This window comes from Capricornis sumatraensis, chromosome 3, assembly GCF_032405125.1.
Source record: "Capricornis sumatraensis isolate serow.1 chromosome 3, serow.2, whole genome shotgun sequence".
Taxonomy (NCBI): Eukaryota; Metazoa; Chordata; class Mammalia; order Artiodactyla; family Bovidae; genus Capricornis; species Capricornis sumatraensis.
The window spans coordinates 159,920,649-159,941,028 of NC_091071.1; the positions used below are offsets into that span (position 1 = coordinate 159,920,649).

Genomic DNA, 20,380 nt, shown 5'->3' on the forward strand with positions numbered 1-20,380 from the left:
ATCTACTCCTCCGAACATCTTTCAAAGCCTTTCCTATTCTTCAGGATAACCCATATCTGGGTTTTCAGTTGCTATGGGAATGCACCAGGCAGCGCCGAGAGCTCCTGGAATGCCACTCGAGGAGCTAGAATCCAGGTGTCTCTCTTTCTCTCCTCTGCTCTCCAGGGGTCCCTGCCCCTGGCCATTCCCATCCTTCTCCCCTTCCTGAGTCTCCAGTACTGGCCCCTCTTCCTCCTTCTGCAGCTCTGCTGGGCTGCCCTGACCTCTTGCCACTTTCTCTTGGGCAGACTTGCCCATCTCCCTGGAGCCAGGCACCTCCAGCTCTGAGTATCCTCTGTTTCCCTCCCTAGCCCAGACTCTCTTCTGAGCCCCGGCCACATATCAGTATGCAAAGTGGACTCATGATCATCCCCTTACGTGTGCTCCTCGGCCACCCACCTCCGTCTACACAGCTGTTCACATCACCCCAGGGTGTCCCGTGTGCTCCCTGCCCCACCTGGAGTCTCCTCCTTCCTACCCATCTGCCTCCCGAATATTCTCAACACCCATGCTCTTCCCCTCCATGCTCGCCCCTTTGCTGAGCCACCATGACCTCCCACCAGGGCGACTACAGTAGCCTCCTGACAGGTTTTCCCTAATAATTCTCCCCACCCCTCATCACCTTCACTATATCCTCCCAAGAGCAGCCGGCGTGTTCTTATAACATAAATCCAACCTGTGTCTACTCCTCCGAACATCTTTCAAAGCCTTTCCTATCCTTCAGGATAACCCATACGTATCTGGTTTCTCAACTGCATCCCTTACCACTCGCTCCCTCACCTACATGATCAAACCCTGCTGGCCACCTCGTGGCCAATCCAACACGCCTGCCCATCTCCTTCTCACTTCAGAGCCTAAGTAGGCGCTGCTGTCTCTGCCCAAACACTTACAGTGGTTTGAAGTGTGGCCACGAAAAGATACGTTTATGCCCTAAGCCTGGAACCTGTGGATATTGCCTTGAGTGGCAAAAGATGTAATAAACCTAAGGATTTTGAGAGGATGGTTTTTGTTCTGTGTTATCCAGGTGGGTCCTAGAGGCCATTACATGTATCCTTATAAGAGGCACATGGAGGAAGATTTGGTCCAGACACGCAGGGGAGAAGGTGACGTGATGATGGAGGCAGAGGCTGAAGTGATGTGGCCACAAGCCGGGGCTGCAAGAGGCAGAGAATGGGTCTCCATCCTGCTATGGGGAGAACACGCCATGCTTCCCCTAGGCCATCGCTGGATGACCTCTGTTTCCACCAGGTCCAAGATATCCTGGCACCGTCCACCATGCACACATAGGCTTCCGTGCAAAATCAAGTTAGAGCACTAGATTATCCACCCAGGGAGGAAGAAAGGGTCTTCGTCTATTCTTTTCCCTGATGCGTCGGAAACACCCAGACCACCCCACATCTGGCACTCATCAGGCACCCAGGAGGAACAGCTGGAAGGTGAGTCTGTCTTGCTATATGGACTCCCAGCTCTGGGCCACACGGACCCACCTCTTTACCCCCAGGGCCTCACAGCCTCCTCAGATGCCTGGCACATGGTGAATGCTCAATGGCTGTTTGCTGAATGAATGAAAGAAATCGTTGTTGCCATTGTTCAGTCACTCAGTCGTATCTGACTCTTTGAAACTCCATGGACTGCAGCACGCCAGGTTTCCCTGTCCTTCCCTGGTTTGCTCAAACTCATGTCCATTGAGTCAGTGATGCCATCCAACCATCTCATCCTCTGTTGCCCCCTTCTCCTCTTGCCTTCAATCTTTCCCAGCATCAGTCAATCAGCTCTCTGAATCAGGATTCAAAGGCCAAAGGATTGGAGCTTCAGCTTCAGCAGTAGTCCTTCCAGTGAATATTCAGTGTTGATTTTCTTTAGGATTGACTGGTTTGATCTTGCAGTCCAAGGGACTCTCAAGGGTCTTCTCCAGCACCACAATTCTAAAGTATCAATTCTTCAGTGCTCAGCCTTCTTTATGGCATAGAAGGAAAGAATGGCTAATAACAGTGATTTGCAAATTCACATATGTGTGACAGAGGAGTGGGAAAAAAAAAAAAACACAGCACTTGAAGACACAGCTGTTTCCTTGTGGATTTCTTAGCAACTTATAGAAAATGGCATGTGAAAGGAGAAATATAATTTTCTCTCCTAAAAACTCTGTAATTCACTTTAACTAATTTAGTCACATGCTACCTTGGTGCAAAACAGCTGTCCTTGTAGTCACAAAGTCTGCTCCCACGTTCCTGTGTGGAAGATGCCCTGTGTGGAAAAGCACCTTATTTCTTACCACCACCACCAAGGCTGACTCCACTTTGGTAATGACCTTGATGCTCTAGAGTTCAGCCTAGTCCCACATTTGCTGAGCTCTGCGCCCGCCTGGCCACGGTTCACGCTGGGTCGCAGAGCTCAGCAATCATCGTTGCTATCGGACTGAACTGAGCATGTGCACGAACACACACACACGCACTCACTCACACACACACACACACACAGGACTGAACTCCACCCAGGAGACCAAGGGCACAGCTATAAAACACTGCCCGTTTAATGAGGTGACTGACCAGGGCAGACATACCAAAATCTACCTTCAGACCCAACCCTTCACTGGGGTTTCTTGATGAGGTTTCATACAGTTAGCCCATTTGGTAAATAATAGAGGCAAATTATTTAATAAAAGCAGTGGGCAAATATAGGTTTGCTTTCCTTTTTCAAGCACAAATGTTGGGTTTAGAGAGCGAGATCGTCGGCATACTGAAAGCCATGCTAATTAGTTGGAGTTATTCCTCTGGGTTGTTTAGTTGCTAAGCCAAGTCCGACTCTTTGTAACCCTATGGACTGCAGCCCACCAGGGTCCTCTCTCCATGGGATTCTCCAGGCAAGAACACAGGAATGGGATGCCATGGCCTTCTCCAATTCCTCTATATACGTGAGGGCTAAGTCACTTCCTGTCCGACTCTTTGCGACTCTATGGACTTTAGACTGCCAGACTACTCTGTCCATGGGATTCTCCAGGCAAGAATACTAGAGTAGGTTGTCAAAGCCTCCTCCAGGGGATCTTCCCAGCCCAGGGATCGAACCCACGTCTCTTATGTCTCCTGCATTGCCAGGCGGGTTCTTTGGAATAACCTGAGAAGCCCCATTCCTCTATATAGATATTGGCTATTAATGATAGTATTAATAACCGAATGATATAAAATGATATCTCCCTTCTACCCCCCAGGTATCCCATGCCCTGTTCAGAAATATTCTCGTGCACTGACATATAGGATTCAGTCTTAACTTCTGTATGTTTCCATTCTTTAAAATTTAAGGTTAATATTTATGACAAGGGGAACTACTTTAACCAGAGAAACCAGTTGCAAGCTGGCAGGTGGCAGGCTGAATTCTATCAGGAAATCTGTTTAATTATTAAGCACTATGGTTTCTTTTAAAATGCTGATTCCTTTACATGACAAAAGGACCACTCAGCCCCACAGAGTCCCCAAGGCTGAGGTCCCTTTCTGGGTCCCCTCACTCAGGTCACCTGCTGTCACCTCAAGGCACCTGCATGTGTCAGCTCAGATAAGACCTCATTTGCCAGACGATTCTCCAGCAGGGACATGGTGAGCTAGGGAGTCGGTCCCGGAGAGGAAAGAGGCAGCAAGAAAAAGAAGACATCAGAACCAAATCACGAAGGGGTAGTGACAGACTAAATTTGCCAACTTCTCTGCTGTCACTGGAATTTGCTTCTATCAAAATGTAACATAATTGACTTACGCAAGCTTTGAGAACACGAAAATAATTGCTCTGAACCATTTATCAGGCTACAGTTATAGAGTGTACTAGAACACAGTTGTGTGAGTGATAAAGAGGTTGAATTCTAGAACTCTGTGTGCAAATCATTTAATGACAATGAAAAATGTTAACAATAGTTGAAATTTCCCAAGGAAATTTCATTTTTATCATGGACTGCAAGCTCTTAGGAGTGGAAGGGACAAGTGAAGGAGACTGCAGCAAAAAATACCTGTATGTATTTTGTTGATTTAAAATTACCAAAAGAAAGACTGGTTTTCTAATGGGTGATTTTGGTTTCCAAACCAAAAATAAACCAAGTCAGATCATGAGTTTTAAGCCATTTGACCTTCTAATGTATAAAACTACCAAACTATAAAGTTCTATTGACTTAACAGTTACAAGACTTCCCTGAATGGAAAACAATATTTTTTTTTTCTGGAATAAAATATAGAAAGTGTCTTTATTATCAAGTGAGTTACTAAAGCAACCTTATAAAAGGTTCCATCCTGGTCTGTGATGACACGTATGTAATTTTCCCTACAAGAAGACATCCATCAAAAAACACAGCGATTTCTCCTTTGAAACTGCTCTGCTGCACTCAGTCATGTCCAACTCTTTATGACCCCTTGGACTGCAGCCCCCCAGGCTCCTCTGTCTGGGGGATTCTCCAGGCAAGAATACTGGAGTAGGTTGCCATTCATTTCCTCCTCCAGAAGATCTTCCCGTTGAAACTGATAAAGAATAATTTGATATCATGCCCAATGCTATGTCATTAATATCCATAAAGAGGGACTATAATGGGGTTTGGGGAAATGATATGCAGAGTCACAAAATACTTCAGAAGCCAATTAAGTTACTGTCATATGTGAAAAGTCATGCCCATATCACAGAACCATAGGCTGTTAGGAGGACAGGACCAGTCCTTTAGTACAAACTCTTATTTCCCAGGTGAGGGCTCTGAACTCCCCCCAAAACCAAAGGGGTAATTCCCAGTGTCCTACCCTCAGACTCGAGGTCTTTCCAGGATGCTACTAAACCTTCAAAAGATCTCAATACAGCAGTGGCCACATTCCCTTCTGTAGCTCAAAGTGCTTATTTCTGGTTCTACCTGATATAGAGTTGTTAAGACAAAAACTCTAAACTCGGTGAGATGCCCACTAACGGGTTTACATGTTGTGTGTGAAAGACTCGGAGGAGAAACTTCCTGCTAACTCTATTCCATTTCCCTTGGACTTGGCAGGTCTTCCCACATACATGGTGCTTGTGCCCTGGCTACCAGCTCAGACTTCCAAATCCTGTCCAGGCTCAAATCTGAATTTTAAGCTACTGATTTAAGTGTGTTAGCTACCTATTAGGTGCCATCTACTGTGATCATCTCAAAGAAATGCCTCCAAAAATGACTCTCAGCTCTCAAAGAGGAGAAACTAATGGAGGCAACTTATATTTCTAGAGCATCCGCTACGAGCCAGGAACCAGCATAAACATTTTACATGTGTCCTTTACAACCACTTGTAAGGAGAACATGCTTACAATCTAATCAAGAGGGTCAGACACATCCACAGTCGAAACCAGAGCTATAGGTCAGAGTGCAAAAAGCATCCCAGAGGGAACCAGGTTGCCATTAGGGGGCCATCCACACTGTCTGGGGCCAGGCAGGAGACCTTGTGGGGGGCGGAGTCTCTCCTGAGTTCCTCTAAGGAGGACGGAAAAGATGGAGAGTGAGTGGAAGTAGGAAGGCATCCCAGAAAAGGGCAGAGAGGATGTGTCATAAAATCAATAAATATTGTTATTGCTTTCTGGTCGTGAATCCCTGGATGATTTATTACGCTACTTCTAGAGCTGACTCATTGGAAAAGACCCTGATGCTGGGAAAGATTGAAGGAAGGAGGAGAAGGGGGCGACAGAGGATGAGATGGTTGGATGGCACCACTGACTCGACGGACATGAGTTTGAGCAAGCTCTGGGAGTTGGTGATGAACAGGGAAGCCTGGCGTGCTGCAGTCCATAGGGTTGCAAAGAGTTGGACATGAGTGAATGATTGAACAACAACAAACAAAAAGTTTTTCAGTATTATCTAAATGGTCCATAATAATCATATATGAATGTTACAATAAAAACCGCTATAATCATTTTTTTAAAAAAAGGTAGAAGAGTGGGAACGTTTAGATTGTGTTTGAGGGACAGTGAGCGACCCAGCTGATGCAGTGGGAGACAGTCCAAGGGGAGGTGATGGTGACTACTGATGAGAACACATGTCGGGGCTGGACTGTGAGCCTCCAGCAATGCAGGGGTGAGACTGAGGGAACCCCCTTGGTTCCTGCCCTTAGATGCATCCCAGTTCAGTTCAGTTCAGTGGCTCAGTCGTGTCCGACTCTTCCAGATCCCATGGACTGCATCACGCCAGGCCTCCCTGTCCATCACCAACTCACGGGGTTTACTCACACTCATCTTCATTGAGTCAGTGATGCCATCCAACCATCTCATCCTCTGTCATCCCCTTCTCCTCCTGCCCTCACTCTTTCCCAGCATCAGGGTCTTTTCCAGTGAGTGAGTTCTTCACATCAGGTGGCCAAAGTATTGGAGTTTCAGCTTCAACATCAGTCCTTCCAATGAACACTCAGGACTGATCTCCTTTAGGGAGGACTGGCAAAATGTGGTCTACTGGAGAAGAGAGATGCATCCCAACTCCACCTCAAACCCTAGCTTCTGTCTCCACTGAAACCCTCGCCCAGCTTGGCTCCCCAACCCTTACTATAGACACAACAGCTTTGATTTGGGGCTGGACAAACCACTCAGTCAGCCATTCAGCCAGAAGAGGCATCACTTCCCTCTTAGGAAGGCCCTGCTGTTCCACTCAGGGGCTGTGCCACCTTGGAAAGTGCCTCAACCCTCATAATTCAGCTTATTCCTGTTTCTATCGCCCACCTTGAGCTGTCACTGCAGTGACTGGAGAGATGGCGTGAGACTGGCTGGCCGCCCCCCAAACCTCCTCCCAGTTACGCACAAGGCACGCTCCCAAATTCCTAGCTGGAGAATGTCGCCAGCGCCTCGCAGCCATCACCAGGGATCCATCTGTGCCAGGAAGGGCAGAGGTTGACTGGTGTTCCACACACAGCTCTTCTCGACCACCCAGAAACTGGGACAAAGACAGCAGGTCACGAAGACAGAGGCCCACCCCTGTGAGCCCTCCTGACCCACCTCGCTGAAGGTCTGGTGATCAGAGACAGCACATACCCTACAGACGCAAATGCCTGTGATGGTTCCACAGCCCAAGGACACGGAAGACAAAGCATCAAGGGAGCAAATATAAGGGAACCCAGGCTTGAGTAGATTCAAGTGGCCATGGGGGCTCCCGAATATTAGGATGAGAACTGGCATTTGAACCCAAGTCCCATCCTCTTCTCCTGGACCATGGGGCAGATGCTGGGACTGAGACCAGACATCTGGAAGTGGTCCCTGCTCCTTCCACGTGAAAGTGAAAGTGTTAGTTGCTCAGTCGTGTCTGACTCTTTGTGACCCCATGGAGGTCACTGCAGCCTGCCACACTCCTCTGTCCATGGGATTCTCCAGGCAAGAATACAGGAGTGGGTTACCATTTCCTTCTCCAGGGGATTTTTCTGACACCGGGATCGAACACAGGTCTCTTGTATTGCAGGCAGACCCTTTACTGTTTGAGCCACCAGGGACACCCACCCCTTCCACATATAACCAAGTTATTCAAAACTCTTGGAAATCCAGGGTTCCCTATATTGACCAATGGACATAATAATCCTCTGGCCTCAGAACTGCTGTGGACTGAGAGCAGGATTTCTCAACCTCGGCACTGCTGGCATTTGAGGATGGATAGTTCTTTGATGGGGGGCTCCTAAGCATTGTAGATATCAAGCAGTCATGGCCTATGAACCACTGGAACCAGAAGCACCACCACTTTTCCATGCAGGTGTGTCAGTGAAAAAAAAAAGTTTCCAAACATCATTAAGTCAGAGGACCACACCTACCTGGTCTCATCTTTGTTCTGTGGTGTTCCCATCCCATTCCTGCCATAGAGCTGATCCCTCCATTTCTCTTGGACCTCAAAATCCAGGGGTCTTAAAATCTTGGCTTGCAATCTTGGCACATTTACATGGACAACCTCATAAAAACACCAGGCTTTTTTCCTGACTATTGGGACCACTGACATGAAAAAAGCTTAAGCATTTCTCAAAGTGCTTGTTTTTAGGGTCCTAACTTTGCTTTCTGGCAAATGCAGTTTTCAAATTTTATCATGGGGACTTCCCTAGTGGTCCTGTGGTTAAGACTTCACCTTCCAATGCAGGGGGTACGGGATCAATCCCTGGATGGGGGAGCTAGGATCCCATGTGCTTCACGGCCATAAAAACATTTATCAGAAGCAATACTACAATAAATTCAATGAAGACTTTAAAAAAAAATAAATCATAAAAGCGGCTGGAGAAAAAGCTCAAGATAGATTCTGATCCAAAAGTTGTGATGTATTGGAGAAGAAACAAACCAGTTCAAGCAGAAAGGGATTTGCCATAACCTAAGCTCAACAAGGAAGCTGCTTACAGCAAAGGGCTTGACAAAGGAACCACACACATATTGTATGACTACTGTGTGAAGATAAAGCAATGCTGTGTGGGAAATATATGGTCCTTTCTCTCAGAAAGGTAATATTTTGGATCCTTGTGGACTGATCTTTATGGAATTGTGTGTTTTGAGCATCACACACAGCCCTATTGGATCCATCTGGACACGTTTCAAAAATCACTGATTTGACTCAAAATTGTATAACACTTCTGAAATATACTCTTTTCTTGTAATTCGGTGGGAGTGTTTTTAACCAATGGGATGGTTTGGTCTAATAGTCCCAGCACAGGTGAATTAGTGCCTGCCAACTGCTGCTGTCAGGATATGTGAGAGAGGTTTACAAATAAATGTTCAAGAGACCCCATATACTGTAACCAAGAGGGTTATTATTGTGCCTCTCAGGACAGAGAATCGAGTGTGGTCATCAAAAGCACTGTGGACTTGAGTCCACCTGGGTGGACTTGAGCAGGGTGCTCAATTGTTCTGTGCTGATGTCTTTGGCTCTGCAAAGATGATACCATAAAATGGGAAGAGAGTTATTGTGAGGGATTGGTGAGCTAAAGCATTTTGAGCACGTCAGACCAGTGCCTGGCACATACGGAGCATGTGATGAATGCAACTGTCACTTTGATTATGGAACACTATTCCACAAGGTTATAAAAGACGTCCAAGAGTCATGCAGTCAAATGCCTAGAAACACTTCTTTCAACAAAGTTAAGCGGGTTTTTTCTTAACTCACAACAGTATTAATACTTCTCAACTAGTGCTTTTAAAACATGAATATCGATATGGCGACCCAGCATGGGCTGTGTACACCAGGTCCCTTTCTGTACAAAGTGATTCAACAATAATGTATTGATGACAGTGGATAGGATGCTGGGTGGAAGATCTCTAGAGCTTATTCATCTTGCATAATTCATCTTTATGCCCTTTGATTAGTAATTTCCCATTTTCCCCTCCCACAACCCATGCTGAATTTTACGTGACTCACCCGAGATCCCTTTTCAGGAAAGCACTGGCAAAGAGAGCAATCTCTTCCTCCACAGAGACCAATAAACTTCTTTCCACCCTAGAAAGTGAAGCATTGATTTAGTTGACCAGTATTCATCACCTAGCTGGGTACACAATATATACATTAAAACAAGTACTCTTGGTTTCTCTAACTAATGAGATGTTCGCAGTATAGTTTTATCTCTGAGTCTCTGAAACGACTAATACTGATATACAAAAAGGCAAAGAACTTACACTGTGGCTTGATAATCAACGTGTTGATGAACTGGGAGTTTGGGATTGACATATATATGCTGTTGATACTATGTATAAAATAGATAACTAATGAGAACATACTTTATAGCTCAGGAAACTACTGAGTGCTCTGTGGTGACCTAAATGGGAAGGAAATCCAAAAAAGAAGGGATACATGTGTACATATAGCTGATTCACTGTGCTGTACAGCAGAAACTAATAAAACATTGCAAAGCAACTATACTCAAAAATAATTAGTTAAAAAAAATTTTTTTTAAGAGTTCATGATTATGTGGGCAGGATAAAAGTTTACATGAGCTAGGATTTTTTTTTTAAAGACCTCCTTTGAAGTCATTTATGTTTAACCAGAAACTTCTATGATTTGTCTCTCGTGGTAAGAGTTTGTTTACCAAGTTGTGAACAATTTCAGAATGTTAACTATGTAGCTGGAAAACTGCACGTATACCACGGTGTTTAACTTAAATTATAAGAGTGACTTTTCTTCCAAGACTCTCTTCCTGCACCTCCAGGATCAGCTAGGGCATGCGTCCCCCAGGGAGGCCCTCGTGGGTCAGAACTGCCGTCACAGTCTTGCACTTGAATTAAAACTCTTCTTCCTACAGCTTGCTGACACCCCAAGACGGCTCCTCTGACGTTTCTCTCAAACCAAAAGCTTCTGAACTTGAATAATTTGGGCCTTTTCCCCACTTCAAGCTAGCTTTTCTACCACGCTGTTTAGAAAGTTAAATTACAACATGATCATATATTTTCTTAACTTTAACCCATCCTACACACACACACACACACCCCGCTATGGGAAGAATCAGCCCCATTTTCTCACAAACCCTCCTTATGTACATGGCGAGTCTTCAGTCACTTCAGTACAAAATTATAGTCCTAGAGGAACGGTGTCCACAAAGAGATCCTTAATGACAGCCAGAATGCCACGCCTGCAGTGAAGACACACTGAGCATCGATTCGTTCATGGCGGTCAGCGCTGCATGGTGAGAGGGCAAAGGTGGTACATCAGCTCTCGGTGCTGGGAGCCGAGAGTATGGACAGGACCAATGCATCCTGATAAGTCGCTTCAGTTGTGTCCAACTCTTCCATGGACTGTAGCCCACCAGGCTCCTCTCTCCATGGGAAGAATACTGGAATGGGTTGCCATGCCCTCCTCCAGGGGATCTTCCTGACCCAGGGAGTGAACCTGTGTCTCTTGCATCTCCTGCATTGGCAGGTGAGTTCTTTATCACTCGTGCCATCTGGGAAGCCCCAGATAGGGCCACACACTTCTATAATTAACAGATCTTTTAAAACTAACAACAGTGTAAACTTTAGCCTTTAGACCAACACATAATGGGGAAACATCACACAACTGAACCAATATGTACTGTCCTCTTTTTTTAAATTGGGGTATATCTGCTTTACAATGATGCTGTGTTAGTTTCTGCTGCATGACAAAGTGAATCGGCTATCAGTCAGTTCAGTAGCTCTGTCATGTCCGACTCTTTGCGACCCCATGGACTGCAGCACACCAGGATTTCCTGTCCATCTTCAACTCCCGGAGCTTGCTCAAACTCATGCTCACTCCACTGAGTTGGTGATGCCCACCAACCATCTCATCCTCTGTTGTCCCCTTCTCCTCCTGGCCTCAATCTTTCCCAGCATCAGGGTCTTTTCCAGTGAGTCAGTTCTTTGCATCAGGTGGCCAAAGTTTTGGAGCTTCAGCTTCGGCATCAGTCCTTGCAATGAATCAGCTATATGTGCACATACATCCCCTTCCTGTGGCTTTCCCACTGCCTCTTCCCATTCCCGCCCCCTCCGGGTCACCACAGAGCACCCAGCTGAGCTCCTTGTGCTATGTAGCAGGTTCCCACTAGCTATCTGTTTTATATAACAGTGCACATTTGTCGACCTTAATCTCCAATTCATCCCCTCCCCCGTGTCTATGTGTCTCTTCTCTATGTCTGCATCTCTATTCCTGCCCTGGAACTAGGTTTATCTCTACCACTTCTCTAGATTCCACATATATGCATTAATATACAAAACTTGTTTTTCTCTTGGGGACCTAATTAAGCTTAAAAGATTCTGCACAGCAGTACGCACAGTTCATATAGAAGATATGTATATACATAAATATACTATACATAAATACACAAACACACTTATGTAAAACATACAGGAGTATACATGTATATGTATGAAATGCACAAATGTATACATATCCCCTTCATTACATATACATGTACAAATGTATACAGCCCCATATACATACACAAGTGTATATGTATATGTGATGTGAGGGAAAGGAGTCTAAGTGGCATACTTTCCTTTTCAATCATACAATTAAGACTTCTTTTTTCTTGAAAAATGTGCTCAGAAAAAATATTTTGATTAATCATTAGTTAAAAGTACATTTTATAAACATAACTCTTATGGGTCATTGAAAAATACATAAAAATTTGAATCTTGACAAGAGCTAAGGAATTAGATCATTTAGGTTAAAAAATGTAATTGAAGTTTCAGAAACATATACCTCTTGAGCTTTGGGTAACACTGTTATCTATGAATGCAGAAATGTTAAGTTCAAAACCCTGATAAGGTAAAAAAAAAAAAAAAATCACATGCTCAGGGCCAGGTCAGGACAGTATGAAAGCACTTAAAATAACTATTCTGAACATTTGGGTTCATTTAAGGTTGGGATTCATTACTATGTGTTTGGTGAAATACCAAAACAACCAGAGAAAAAAGAAGGTCAGTTGGTTAGATGGCTTGATAATAGAGGCAAGTTTCTTATTTTTTAAACTTTATTATGCTAAGCATTACTGAGATGTTTGTAGCAAAATTACATTTCAGAGAAGAATTGGTTCAAAGTAGATTAGTAGAATTCTAATAAAGAAACACATAGAAAACTTCAACTTGGACCAATAAAAGAAAAAAGCAAGAGGCAATTTTAGTCCCTACAAAGTTCTTCTACATCAGACATATCCCAACAAACATCACTTTAAAGGAGGGAGGCATCTATAAAGGAAGAAAGTGTACCTCAGGACCAGACTGTATAACCCCATTAAAAAGAGATAAAGACAGTATCTCACACAAGTCAACATTCAAAGTACAAACCACATTCTCTGGGAATATACTAGCACTCTCAAAAACCAATGTTACTCTTTAAAGAGAAAAAAATAAAACTCACTATCTGTTTTATCCCAGATATTTTAAACAAATATTTGTTGCATAGAAAGTTCAAGAAAATATTTTACTAATTTCTAGATTAATGATCTGTCCTGCATTTGTGCTTTTATGGGTTTTATTTTAAACAAATAACATAGGTACATGATAATTCAATCACTTCAAAACAGAGTAATGGAAAAATAAATTTTCTGTTCTAACTCTGGTCCCCAGTTCCTTCCCCTAAAGATAACTGCTCACCTCAAGTCCATGTCTGGGCATTTCTGAGCATATTTTTTAATACACAATGACCACACACACACTTTTGGCAATTTTGTCTTTGTTTTGCTTTTACGCAAAAGGTATATTTCTTTGTACCTTGCTTTTCTCACTTATGTCTTCAAAGTCATTCTGAATTACTGCATATGGCTACCCACTAAACAAAATATTGGGTTGGTCAAAAGCTCACTTGGGTTTCTCTATAACATTTAACAGAAAAACCCAAATGGAATTTTTGGCCAACTCAATATTATAACTTATTTAGTTAGTCCTTATTAATGGACATTTAATTATCTCCCCTCTTGCTTCTGAATGCTACCTTTAAACTAATATTTTTGTGCATATATATTCATCCATGTCAGAATAAATATATATGATAAATTTCAAATAGGGAAATTGCTAAGTCAATAGGCACATGCATTTAAAATCCTGATAGGTGATGCCAAATTGACTTTCCACAGAGATTTTATCAATTTATATCTCTACCTTTAAAATCTATCTACAGTACAGTCACTCTATGGGAAATCTCTAGAATCTCTGCACACCAGAAGCTGGCAGGAAGAGCAAAGATAAAATAATCTTTGTTCAGGTGTTATATGCACTCATATGAAACATAAAGAAGTGAAGGACGTACAATTTAGCACTCTATAGACTTTTATAATAGAAAAAAAGAACATAATACAAAAAAAACTTTAAAAAGTCAGGTAAGAGGAAAAATAATCCACAAACATATATTTCAGTGTGTTTCTGTTCATTATTTGAGGTGATGCTCTGAAATCCCTGTGAACTAAGCTGGGAAAGTTTTATCAAACCCAGTTCCCATAGGAGAAAACTGAGTCTTGAATAGGTTATGAGATGAATCACTGGCAGAGGAACCCAGGGCATCCTATTCTTTAATGCATGTGCTTTCTGCTCCTGCCTAAAAGAGAAAGGAGAATGAGTGGCAACTTTCTATTTTGATTCACTTTGAAAAGACCTATGATAACTTGAATCACAGAAGCTGGACTGGATAGGTCCAAGCTACAGGATGGATAGACAGAGATGTATTTATTAGCGTGATTTAAACCAGTCTGACTATCTCAAGATCAACATGAATACAGGCTGCCTCCAATAGGATTTCCTAGAATGTCTGAAGTTGGGTTTAATCACTTAGATTCTCTAGAGAGGAGCAGAACAGAATGTTCAAGGCTTATCCTTCTCCTGAGTTAAAACGTTCAAATTTTATACTTCTTGATTTAATCTTGTAATGGCCCAGCTGCTTCCTTCTGCCCTCTGAAAAAGAGTTTTGAAAAAATAGCTCTGTTATAAAACAAAGAAATGTCTAATACCTAGGCAATTTTACTAGTCTTGATGGTAGGATATAAAAGAAATCTTACAGCCCATTTAATCCAACACTTCGTTTTTACAAATGAGAAAAAAAGCCCCAGAGAGTGACTTGTTTAAAAGTATAATAAAGAAAAAACAACAAACAAAACCCAAAGGTAGCTGAAGAAAAGAAACGTAAAGATCAAAACTGAAATAAATAAAATAGAGACAAGAAAACAATAGAAAAGATCAATGAAACTAAAAACTGGTTCTTTGAAAACATAAACAAAATTAAGAAACCTCTAGCCAGACTCATCAAGAAAAAAAGGAGAGGGCTCAAATCAATAAAATTAAAAATGAAAAAGAAGTCATAACTGACACAACAAATACAAAGGATCATAAAAGTCTATTATAGGCCAATGAAATGGGCAACTTGGAAGAAAAGGATAAATCCTTAGAAAGGTACAATCTCCCAAGACTGAACCAGGAAGAAAGAGAAAATATAAAAGACCAATTACATGTACTGAAATTGAATCTGTGACTAAAATAATTTCAACAAACAAAAAGTCCACAACCAGATGGCTTCACAGGGAAATTCTACCAAACATTCAGAGAAGAGATGACAACTATCCCAAAATATTACAGAGGAAGAAATACTTCTGAACTCATTCTATGAGGCCACCATCACCTTGATATCTAAACCAGATGAAGGTATCACAAAAATTAAATTATAGGCCAATATCTCTAATGAACACAGATGGAAAATTCTCAACAAAATAACAGCAAACCAACTCCAACAATATAGTAAAAGGTTTACATATCATGATCAACTGGGATTTATCCAACAAATGCAAAGATTTTTCAAGACCTGCCTGCAAATCAACCAATGTGATACACCCCATTTACAAATTGAAGAATAAAATCCAAATGATTATCTCAATAGATGTAGAAAAAGATTTTGATAAAACTCAGCATCCACTTGTGAGCTTAAAAAAAAAAAACTCTCCAAAAAGTGGGCTTAAAGGGAACATACTTCAAAATAATAAAGGTCATATATGACAAACCCAAAGCTAACATCATACTCAATGGTGAAAACCTGAAAATATTTCCTCTAAGATCAGGAACAAGACAAGCATGCCCATGCTTGCCACTTACACATAATACAGTTTTGAAAGTCCTGTCATAGCAATCAGAAAAGAAAAAGAAATAAAAAAGAATCCAAATTGGAAAAGAGGAAATAAAACTGTCACTGTTTGCATATGACATGATACTATACACAGAAAATCCTAAAGATGTCACCAAAAAAGCTATGAATTTAATAAAGTTATAGGATAAAAATCAACACAGAGAAAAATCTCTTGCATGTCTATACATTAACAACAAAATATCAGAAAGAGAAATTAAGGAAACAATCCCACTTACCATCATATCAAAAAGAATAAAATGCCCAGGAATAAATCTACCTGAAAAGGCAAAAAAACCTGTACTCTGAAAACCATAAGACACTGATGAAAGAAATCAAAGACAACACAAATAGATGGAAAGATATATCATGTTCTTGGATTGCAAGCATCAATACTGTTAAAAGAACCACACTAATCAAGGAAATCTACAGATTCAATGCAATCCCTATCAAATTATCAATGGCATTTTTTCACAGAACTAGAACAAACAATTTTTTTTTAATTTTGTATGGAAAAAGCAAGAGAGTTCCAGAAAAACATCTATTTCTGCTTTATTGACTATGCCAAAGCCTTTGACTGTGTGGATCACAAGAAACTGTGGAAAATTCTGAAAGAGATGGGAATACCAGACCACCTAACCTGCCTCTTGAGAAATCTGTATGCAGGTCAGGAAGCAACAGTTAGAACTGGACATGGAACAACAGACTGGTTCCAAATAGGAAAAGGAGTACATCAAGGCTGTATATTGTCACCCTGCTTATTTAACTTATATGCAGAGTACATCCTGAGAAATGCTGGACTGGAAGAAGCACAAGCTGGAATCAAGATTGCCAGGAGAAATATCAACCACCTCAGATATGCAGATGACACCACCCTTATGGCAGAAAGTAAAGAGGATCTAAAAAGCCTCTTGATGAAAGTGAAAGAGGAGAGTGAAAAAGTTGGCTTAAAGCTCAACATTCAGAAAATGAAGATCACGGCATCTGGTCCCATCACTTCATGGGAAATAAATGGGGAAACAGTAGAAACAGTGTCAGACTTTATTTTTTGGGGGCTCCAAAATCACTGCAGATGGTGACTGCAGCCATGAAATTAAAAGACGCTTACTCCTTGGAAGAAAAGTTATGACCAGCCTAGATAGTATATTCAAAAGCAGAGACATTACGTTGCTGACTAAGGTCCATCTGGTCAAGGCTATGGTTTTTCCTGTGGTCATGTATGGATGTGAGAGTTGGACTGTGAAGAAGGCTGAATGCCAAAGAATTGATGCTTTTGAACTGTGGTGTTGGAGAAGACTCTTGAGAGTCCCTTGAACTGCAAGGAGATCCAACCAGTCCATTCTGAAGGAGATCAGCCTTGGGATTTCTTTGGAAGGAATGATGCTAAAGCTGAAACTCCAGTACTTTGGCCACCTCATGCGAAGAGTTGACTCATTGGAAAAGACTCTGATGCTGGGAGAAATTGGCGGCAGGAGGAGAAGGGGGCAACCCAGGATGAGATGGCTGGATGGCATCAAGGACTCGATGGACGTAAGTCTGAGTGAACTCTGGGTGATGGTGATGGACACAGAGGCCTGGCGTGCTGGGATTCATGGGGGTCGCAAAGAGTCGGACATGACTGAGCAACTGAACTGAACTGAACTGAACTGAACTGATGGAAACACATAAAGCCCACAAAACAGTCTTAAGAAGAACAGAGCTGGAGGAATCATGCTCCCTGAGTTCAGGTTATACTACAAAGCAACAGTAATCAAAACAGTATGACACTGGCACAAAAACAGACACATACATCAATGGAACAGTATAGAAAGTTCAGAAATACAATCATGAACTTATGGTCAATTAATCTACAACAAGAATACACAATATAGAAAAGAGAATCTCTTCAATAAGTGTTACTGGGAAAACTGGACAGCTACATGTAAAAGAATGAATTTAGAACATTCCCTAACACCATGTACAAAAATAAACTCAAAACGGGTTATTGACCTAAAAGACAGGATAGTATAAAACTCCTAGATGAAAATATAGACAGAACTCTCTTTGACATGAGTTGTAGCAAAATTTTCTTGGATCTGTATCCTAGAGTAATGGAAATAAAACCCAAAATAAACAAATGGGACCTATTTAAACTTAAATATTTTACACATCAAAGGAAACCATAAACAAATTGAAAAAAACAACCTACTGGCTGGTAGAAAATATTTACAAATGATGCTACCAATAAGGGATTAATTTCCAAAATAGACAAAGAGCTCATAGAGCTTAATACAAAACAAACAAATAAAAACAAATTCTAACAACCAAATAAAAAATGGGTAGAAGACCTAAATAGACATTTCTCCAAAGAAGATATACAAGTGGCCAACAGGCATATGAAAAGATGCTCAATATCACTAAGAGAAATGCAAATCAAAACTCCAATGAGGTATCACCTCACACCAGTCAGAATGGCTATCATCAAAAACTCTACAAATAATAGATGCTGGAGAGTGTGTGGAGAAATAGGAATCTTCCTCTATTGCTGTTGGGAATGCAAATTGGTATAGGCAGTATGAAGAACAATATAGAAGTCCCTAAAAAACTGAAAATAGAGTTACTATGTGATCCTGCAACCCCAATCCTGGGCATATATCCAAAGAAAACTCTAATTGGAAAAGACAAATGTGACAGAATATTCACAGTAGCTCTGTTTAAGATAGCCAAGACATGGAATCAACCTAAACATCCATCAACAGATGAATGGATAAAGAAGATGTGATATTATATCCATATATATATATGCATATATATGTAATGAAACGTGTGTGTATATATACATATACATAATGTAATACTACTCAGCCATAAAAAGAATGAAATAACGCCATTTGCATCAACATGGATAGAGATTATCCATGAAGTAAGTGAAGCTAAGTTAAGTAAGTCGGACAGAGAGAGAAAGATACCATATGATCTCACTTACATGTGGAATCTAAAAAAGTGATACTAATGAACTTATTAACAAAACAGAAATAGACTCAGAGACATAGAAAGCAAACTTATGGTTACCAAAGGTGTGGGGGAGATAAATTAGAAGTTTGGGATTAATATAAACACACCATTATATATAAAATAAACAACAAGACTTTACTGTATATCACAGGGAACTATATTCAATATCTTGTGATAACCTATAATAGAGAAGAATCAAGAGGCAGATAGATAGAGATATATAACTGAATCATTTTTCCTTTATTTCTGAAACTAACACAATACTGTAAATTAACTATACTTCAATTTTTAAAAATGGTTTAAGACAGTATAATAAAAGTAATGCATTCAGTAAAGTAAATTTTCAACATGGAATCAGAGCTCATTAATGGACTTACCCCATATGCATATTGTACAGAAAAGAGAATAAGTATGAGTGACCTACCAAAAAACAAAAATGCAAATTAATTTAAACTGTTGGTTTTCATGGAAAACAAACTAAAAAGCAAAAGGACATAGGAATTAACTCCAGAAAGCTTTTTTTTAAGTTTCTAATAGGCTAGTATCACCAATTGATGGTCATCAGTGACCAGATGAATGCTACCCTCTCTCCAGATAGCATCACCATATTTCCTCTTTTTAATTAATCAAGAGGTATTCACACCCTTTAATGTGGCCCTCACTGTGCTGGGTACCATAGGGACACTGGGAAGGTGAGACCTGGGTGGATGGTAAGTGAAGGGAGATGACTCTCAGAATAAAAACTAGAGGAGAGCAGGAAGCAAGCAGCTTTGCCCAGGAACTACTGCAAAGATTAAGGTATTCTGGACGCTGTTAAGTGGGAACAACCAGAAGGAGAGAGAATGGAAGAAATCTAACTGGGCTGAGGAGATGATTTGGGAAACAGTATGGAAAAAGCCTCCTTCCCATCACCCTCTCTTCCTTCATTGCCCATCAATACATGTTCATCAGCTTCAAAATTTTCCATATTTTTCACTATTTAACATTTACCTGTCATAACTCCCAATATTTTTGTAGTCCCTTTGAACAATCTCATACTATTAATAGTTAGCTACTGCTGCTGTAGCACATGACCACAAACTTGGTGACATAAAACAACAAAAATTTATTTTCTTATCATTCTAGAGGCCAGAAGTCTGAAATAGGTCTCACTGGCAAAAAAAAAAAAAAAAAAGATCAAGATGTTGGCAGGGCTGTGTCTCTTCTGAAGGCTCCAAGGGACACTCGGATTCCTTGCTTTTTCTGGATTCTAAAGGGTGCCTGCATTCCTTGGCTTGTGGTCCCTTCCACCTTCAAAGCCAGCAGTGGCCAGTCAAGTCTCTCTCCTGCTACACCCCTCTGACCTCTGCCTGCATCATCACATCTCCCTCTTGACTCTCAATCTTCTGCCTCCCTCCTTCACTTCCAGGGTCTTAGTCCCTCAGTTGTGCCCAACTCTTTGCGACCTCATGGGCTGTAGCCTGCCAGGCTCTTCTGTCCATGGGATTCTCTAGTCAAGAGTATTGGAGTAGGTTGCCATTTCCTTCTCCAGGGGATCTTCGCAACCAGGAAGATTACAGGAGGATTCTTTACCGCCTGAGCCACCAGGGAAGCCAAAAGGGGACACTGCAGCTGAGTGGGCTCGGGGACACTTGTGATTATACTGGGTGCCTCAAATAATCCAGGATAACTTCCCATTGCACAGTCAGCTGATTAGCAACCTTAATTTCATCTATAACCATAATTCTCCCTTGCCACATAACAACACATTCAGAGGTTCAAGCGATTATGGCATGGACAGCTTTGGGGGGTCATCATTCTGCCTACCACACTCATGCAGTG

General features: G+C 41.6%; 1 protein-coding gene across 1 annotated transcript in view; it reads right to left on the reverse strand.

Moving 5' to 3' along the window:
* The window catches only part of COL4A4 (collagen type IV alpha 4 chain), a 148,172-nt gene that overhangs the window by 112,003 nt on the left and 15,789 nt on the right, over positions 1–20,380 (reverse strand). The window contains exons 3-4 of the mRNA XM_068969399.1: positions 18,937–18,979; positions 9,377–9,454 (exon numbers count right to left, since the gene is read on the reverse strand). Of these exons, the coding sequence (XP_068825500.1) occupies positions 9,377–9,454; positions 18,937–18,979 (121 nt within the window). The remainder of the gene's footprint in view (positions 1–9,376; positions 9,455–18,936; positions 18,980–20,380) is intronic.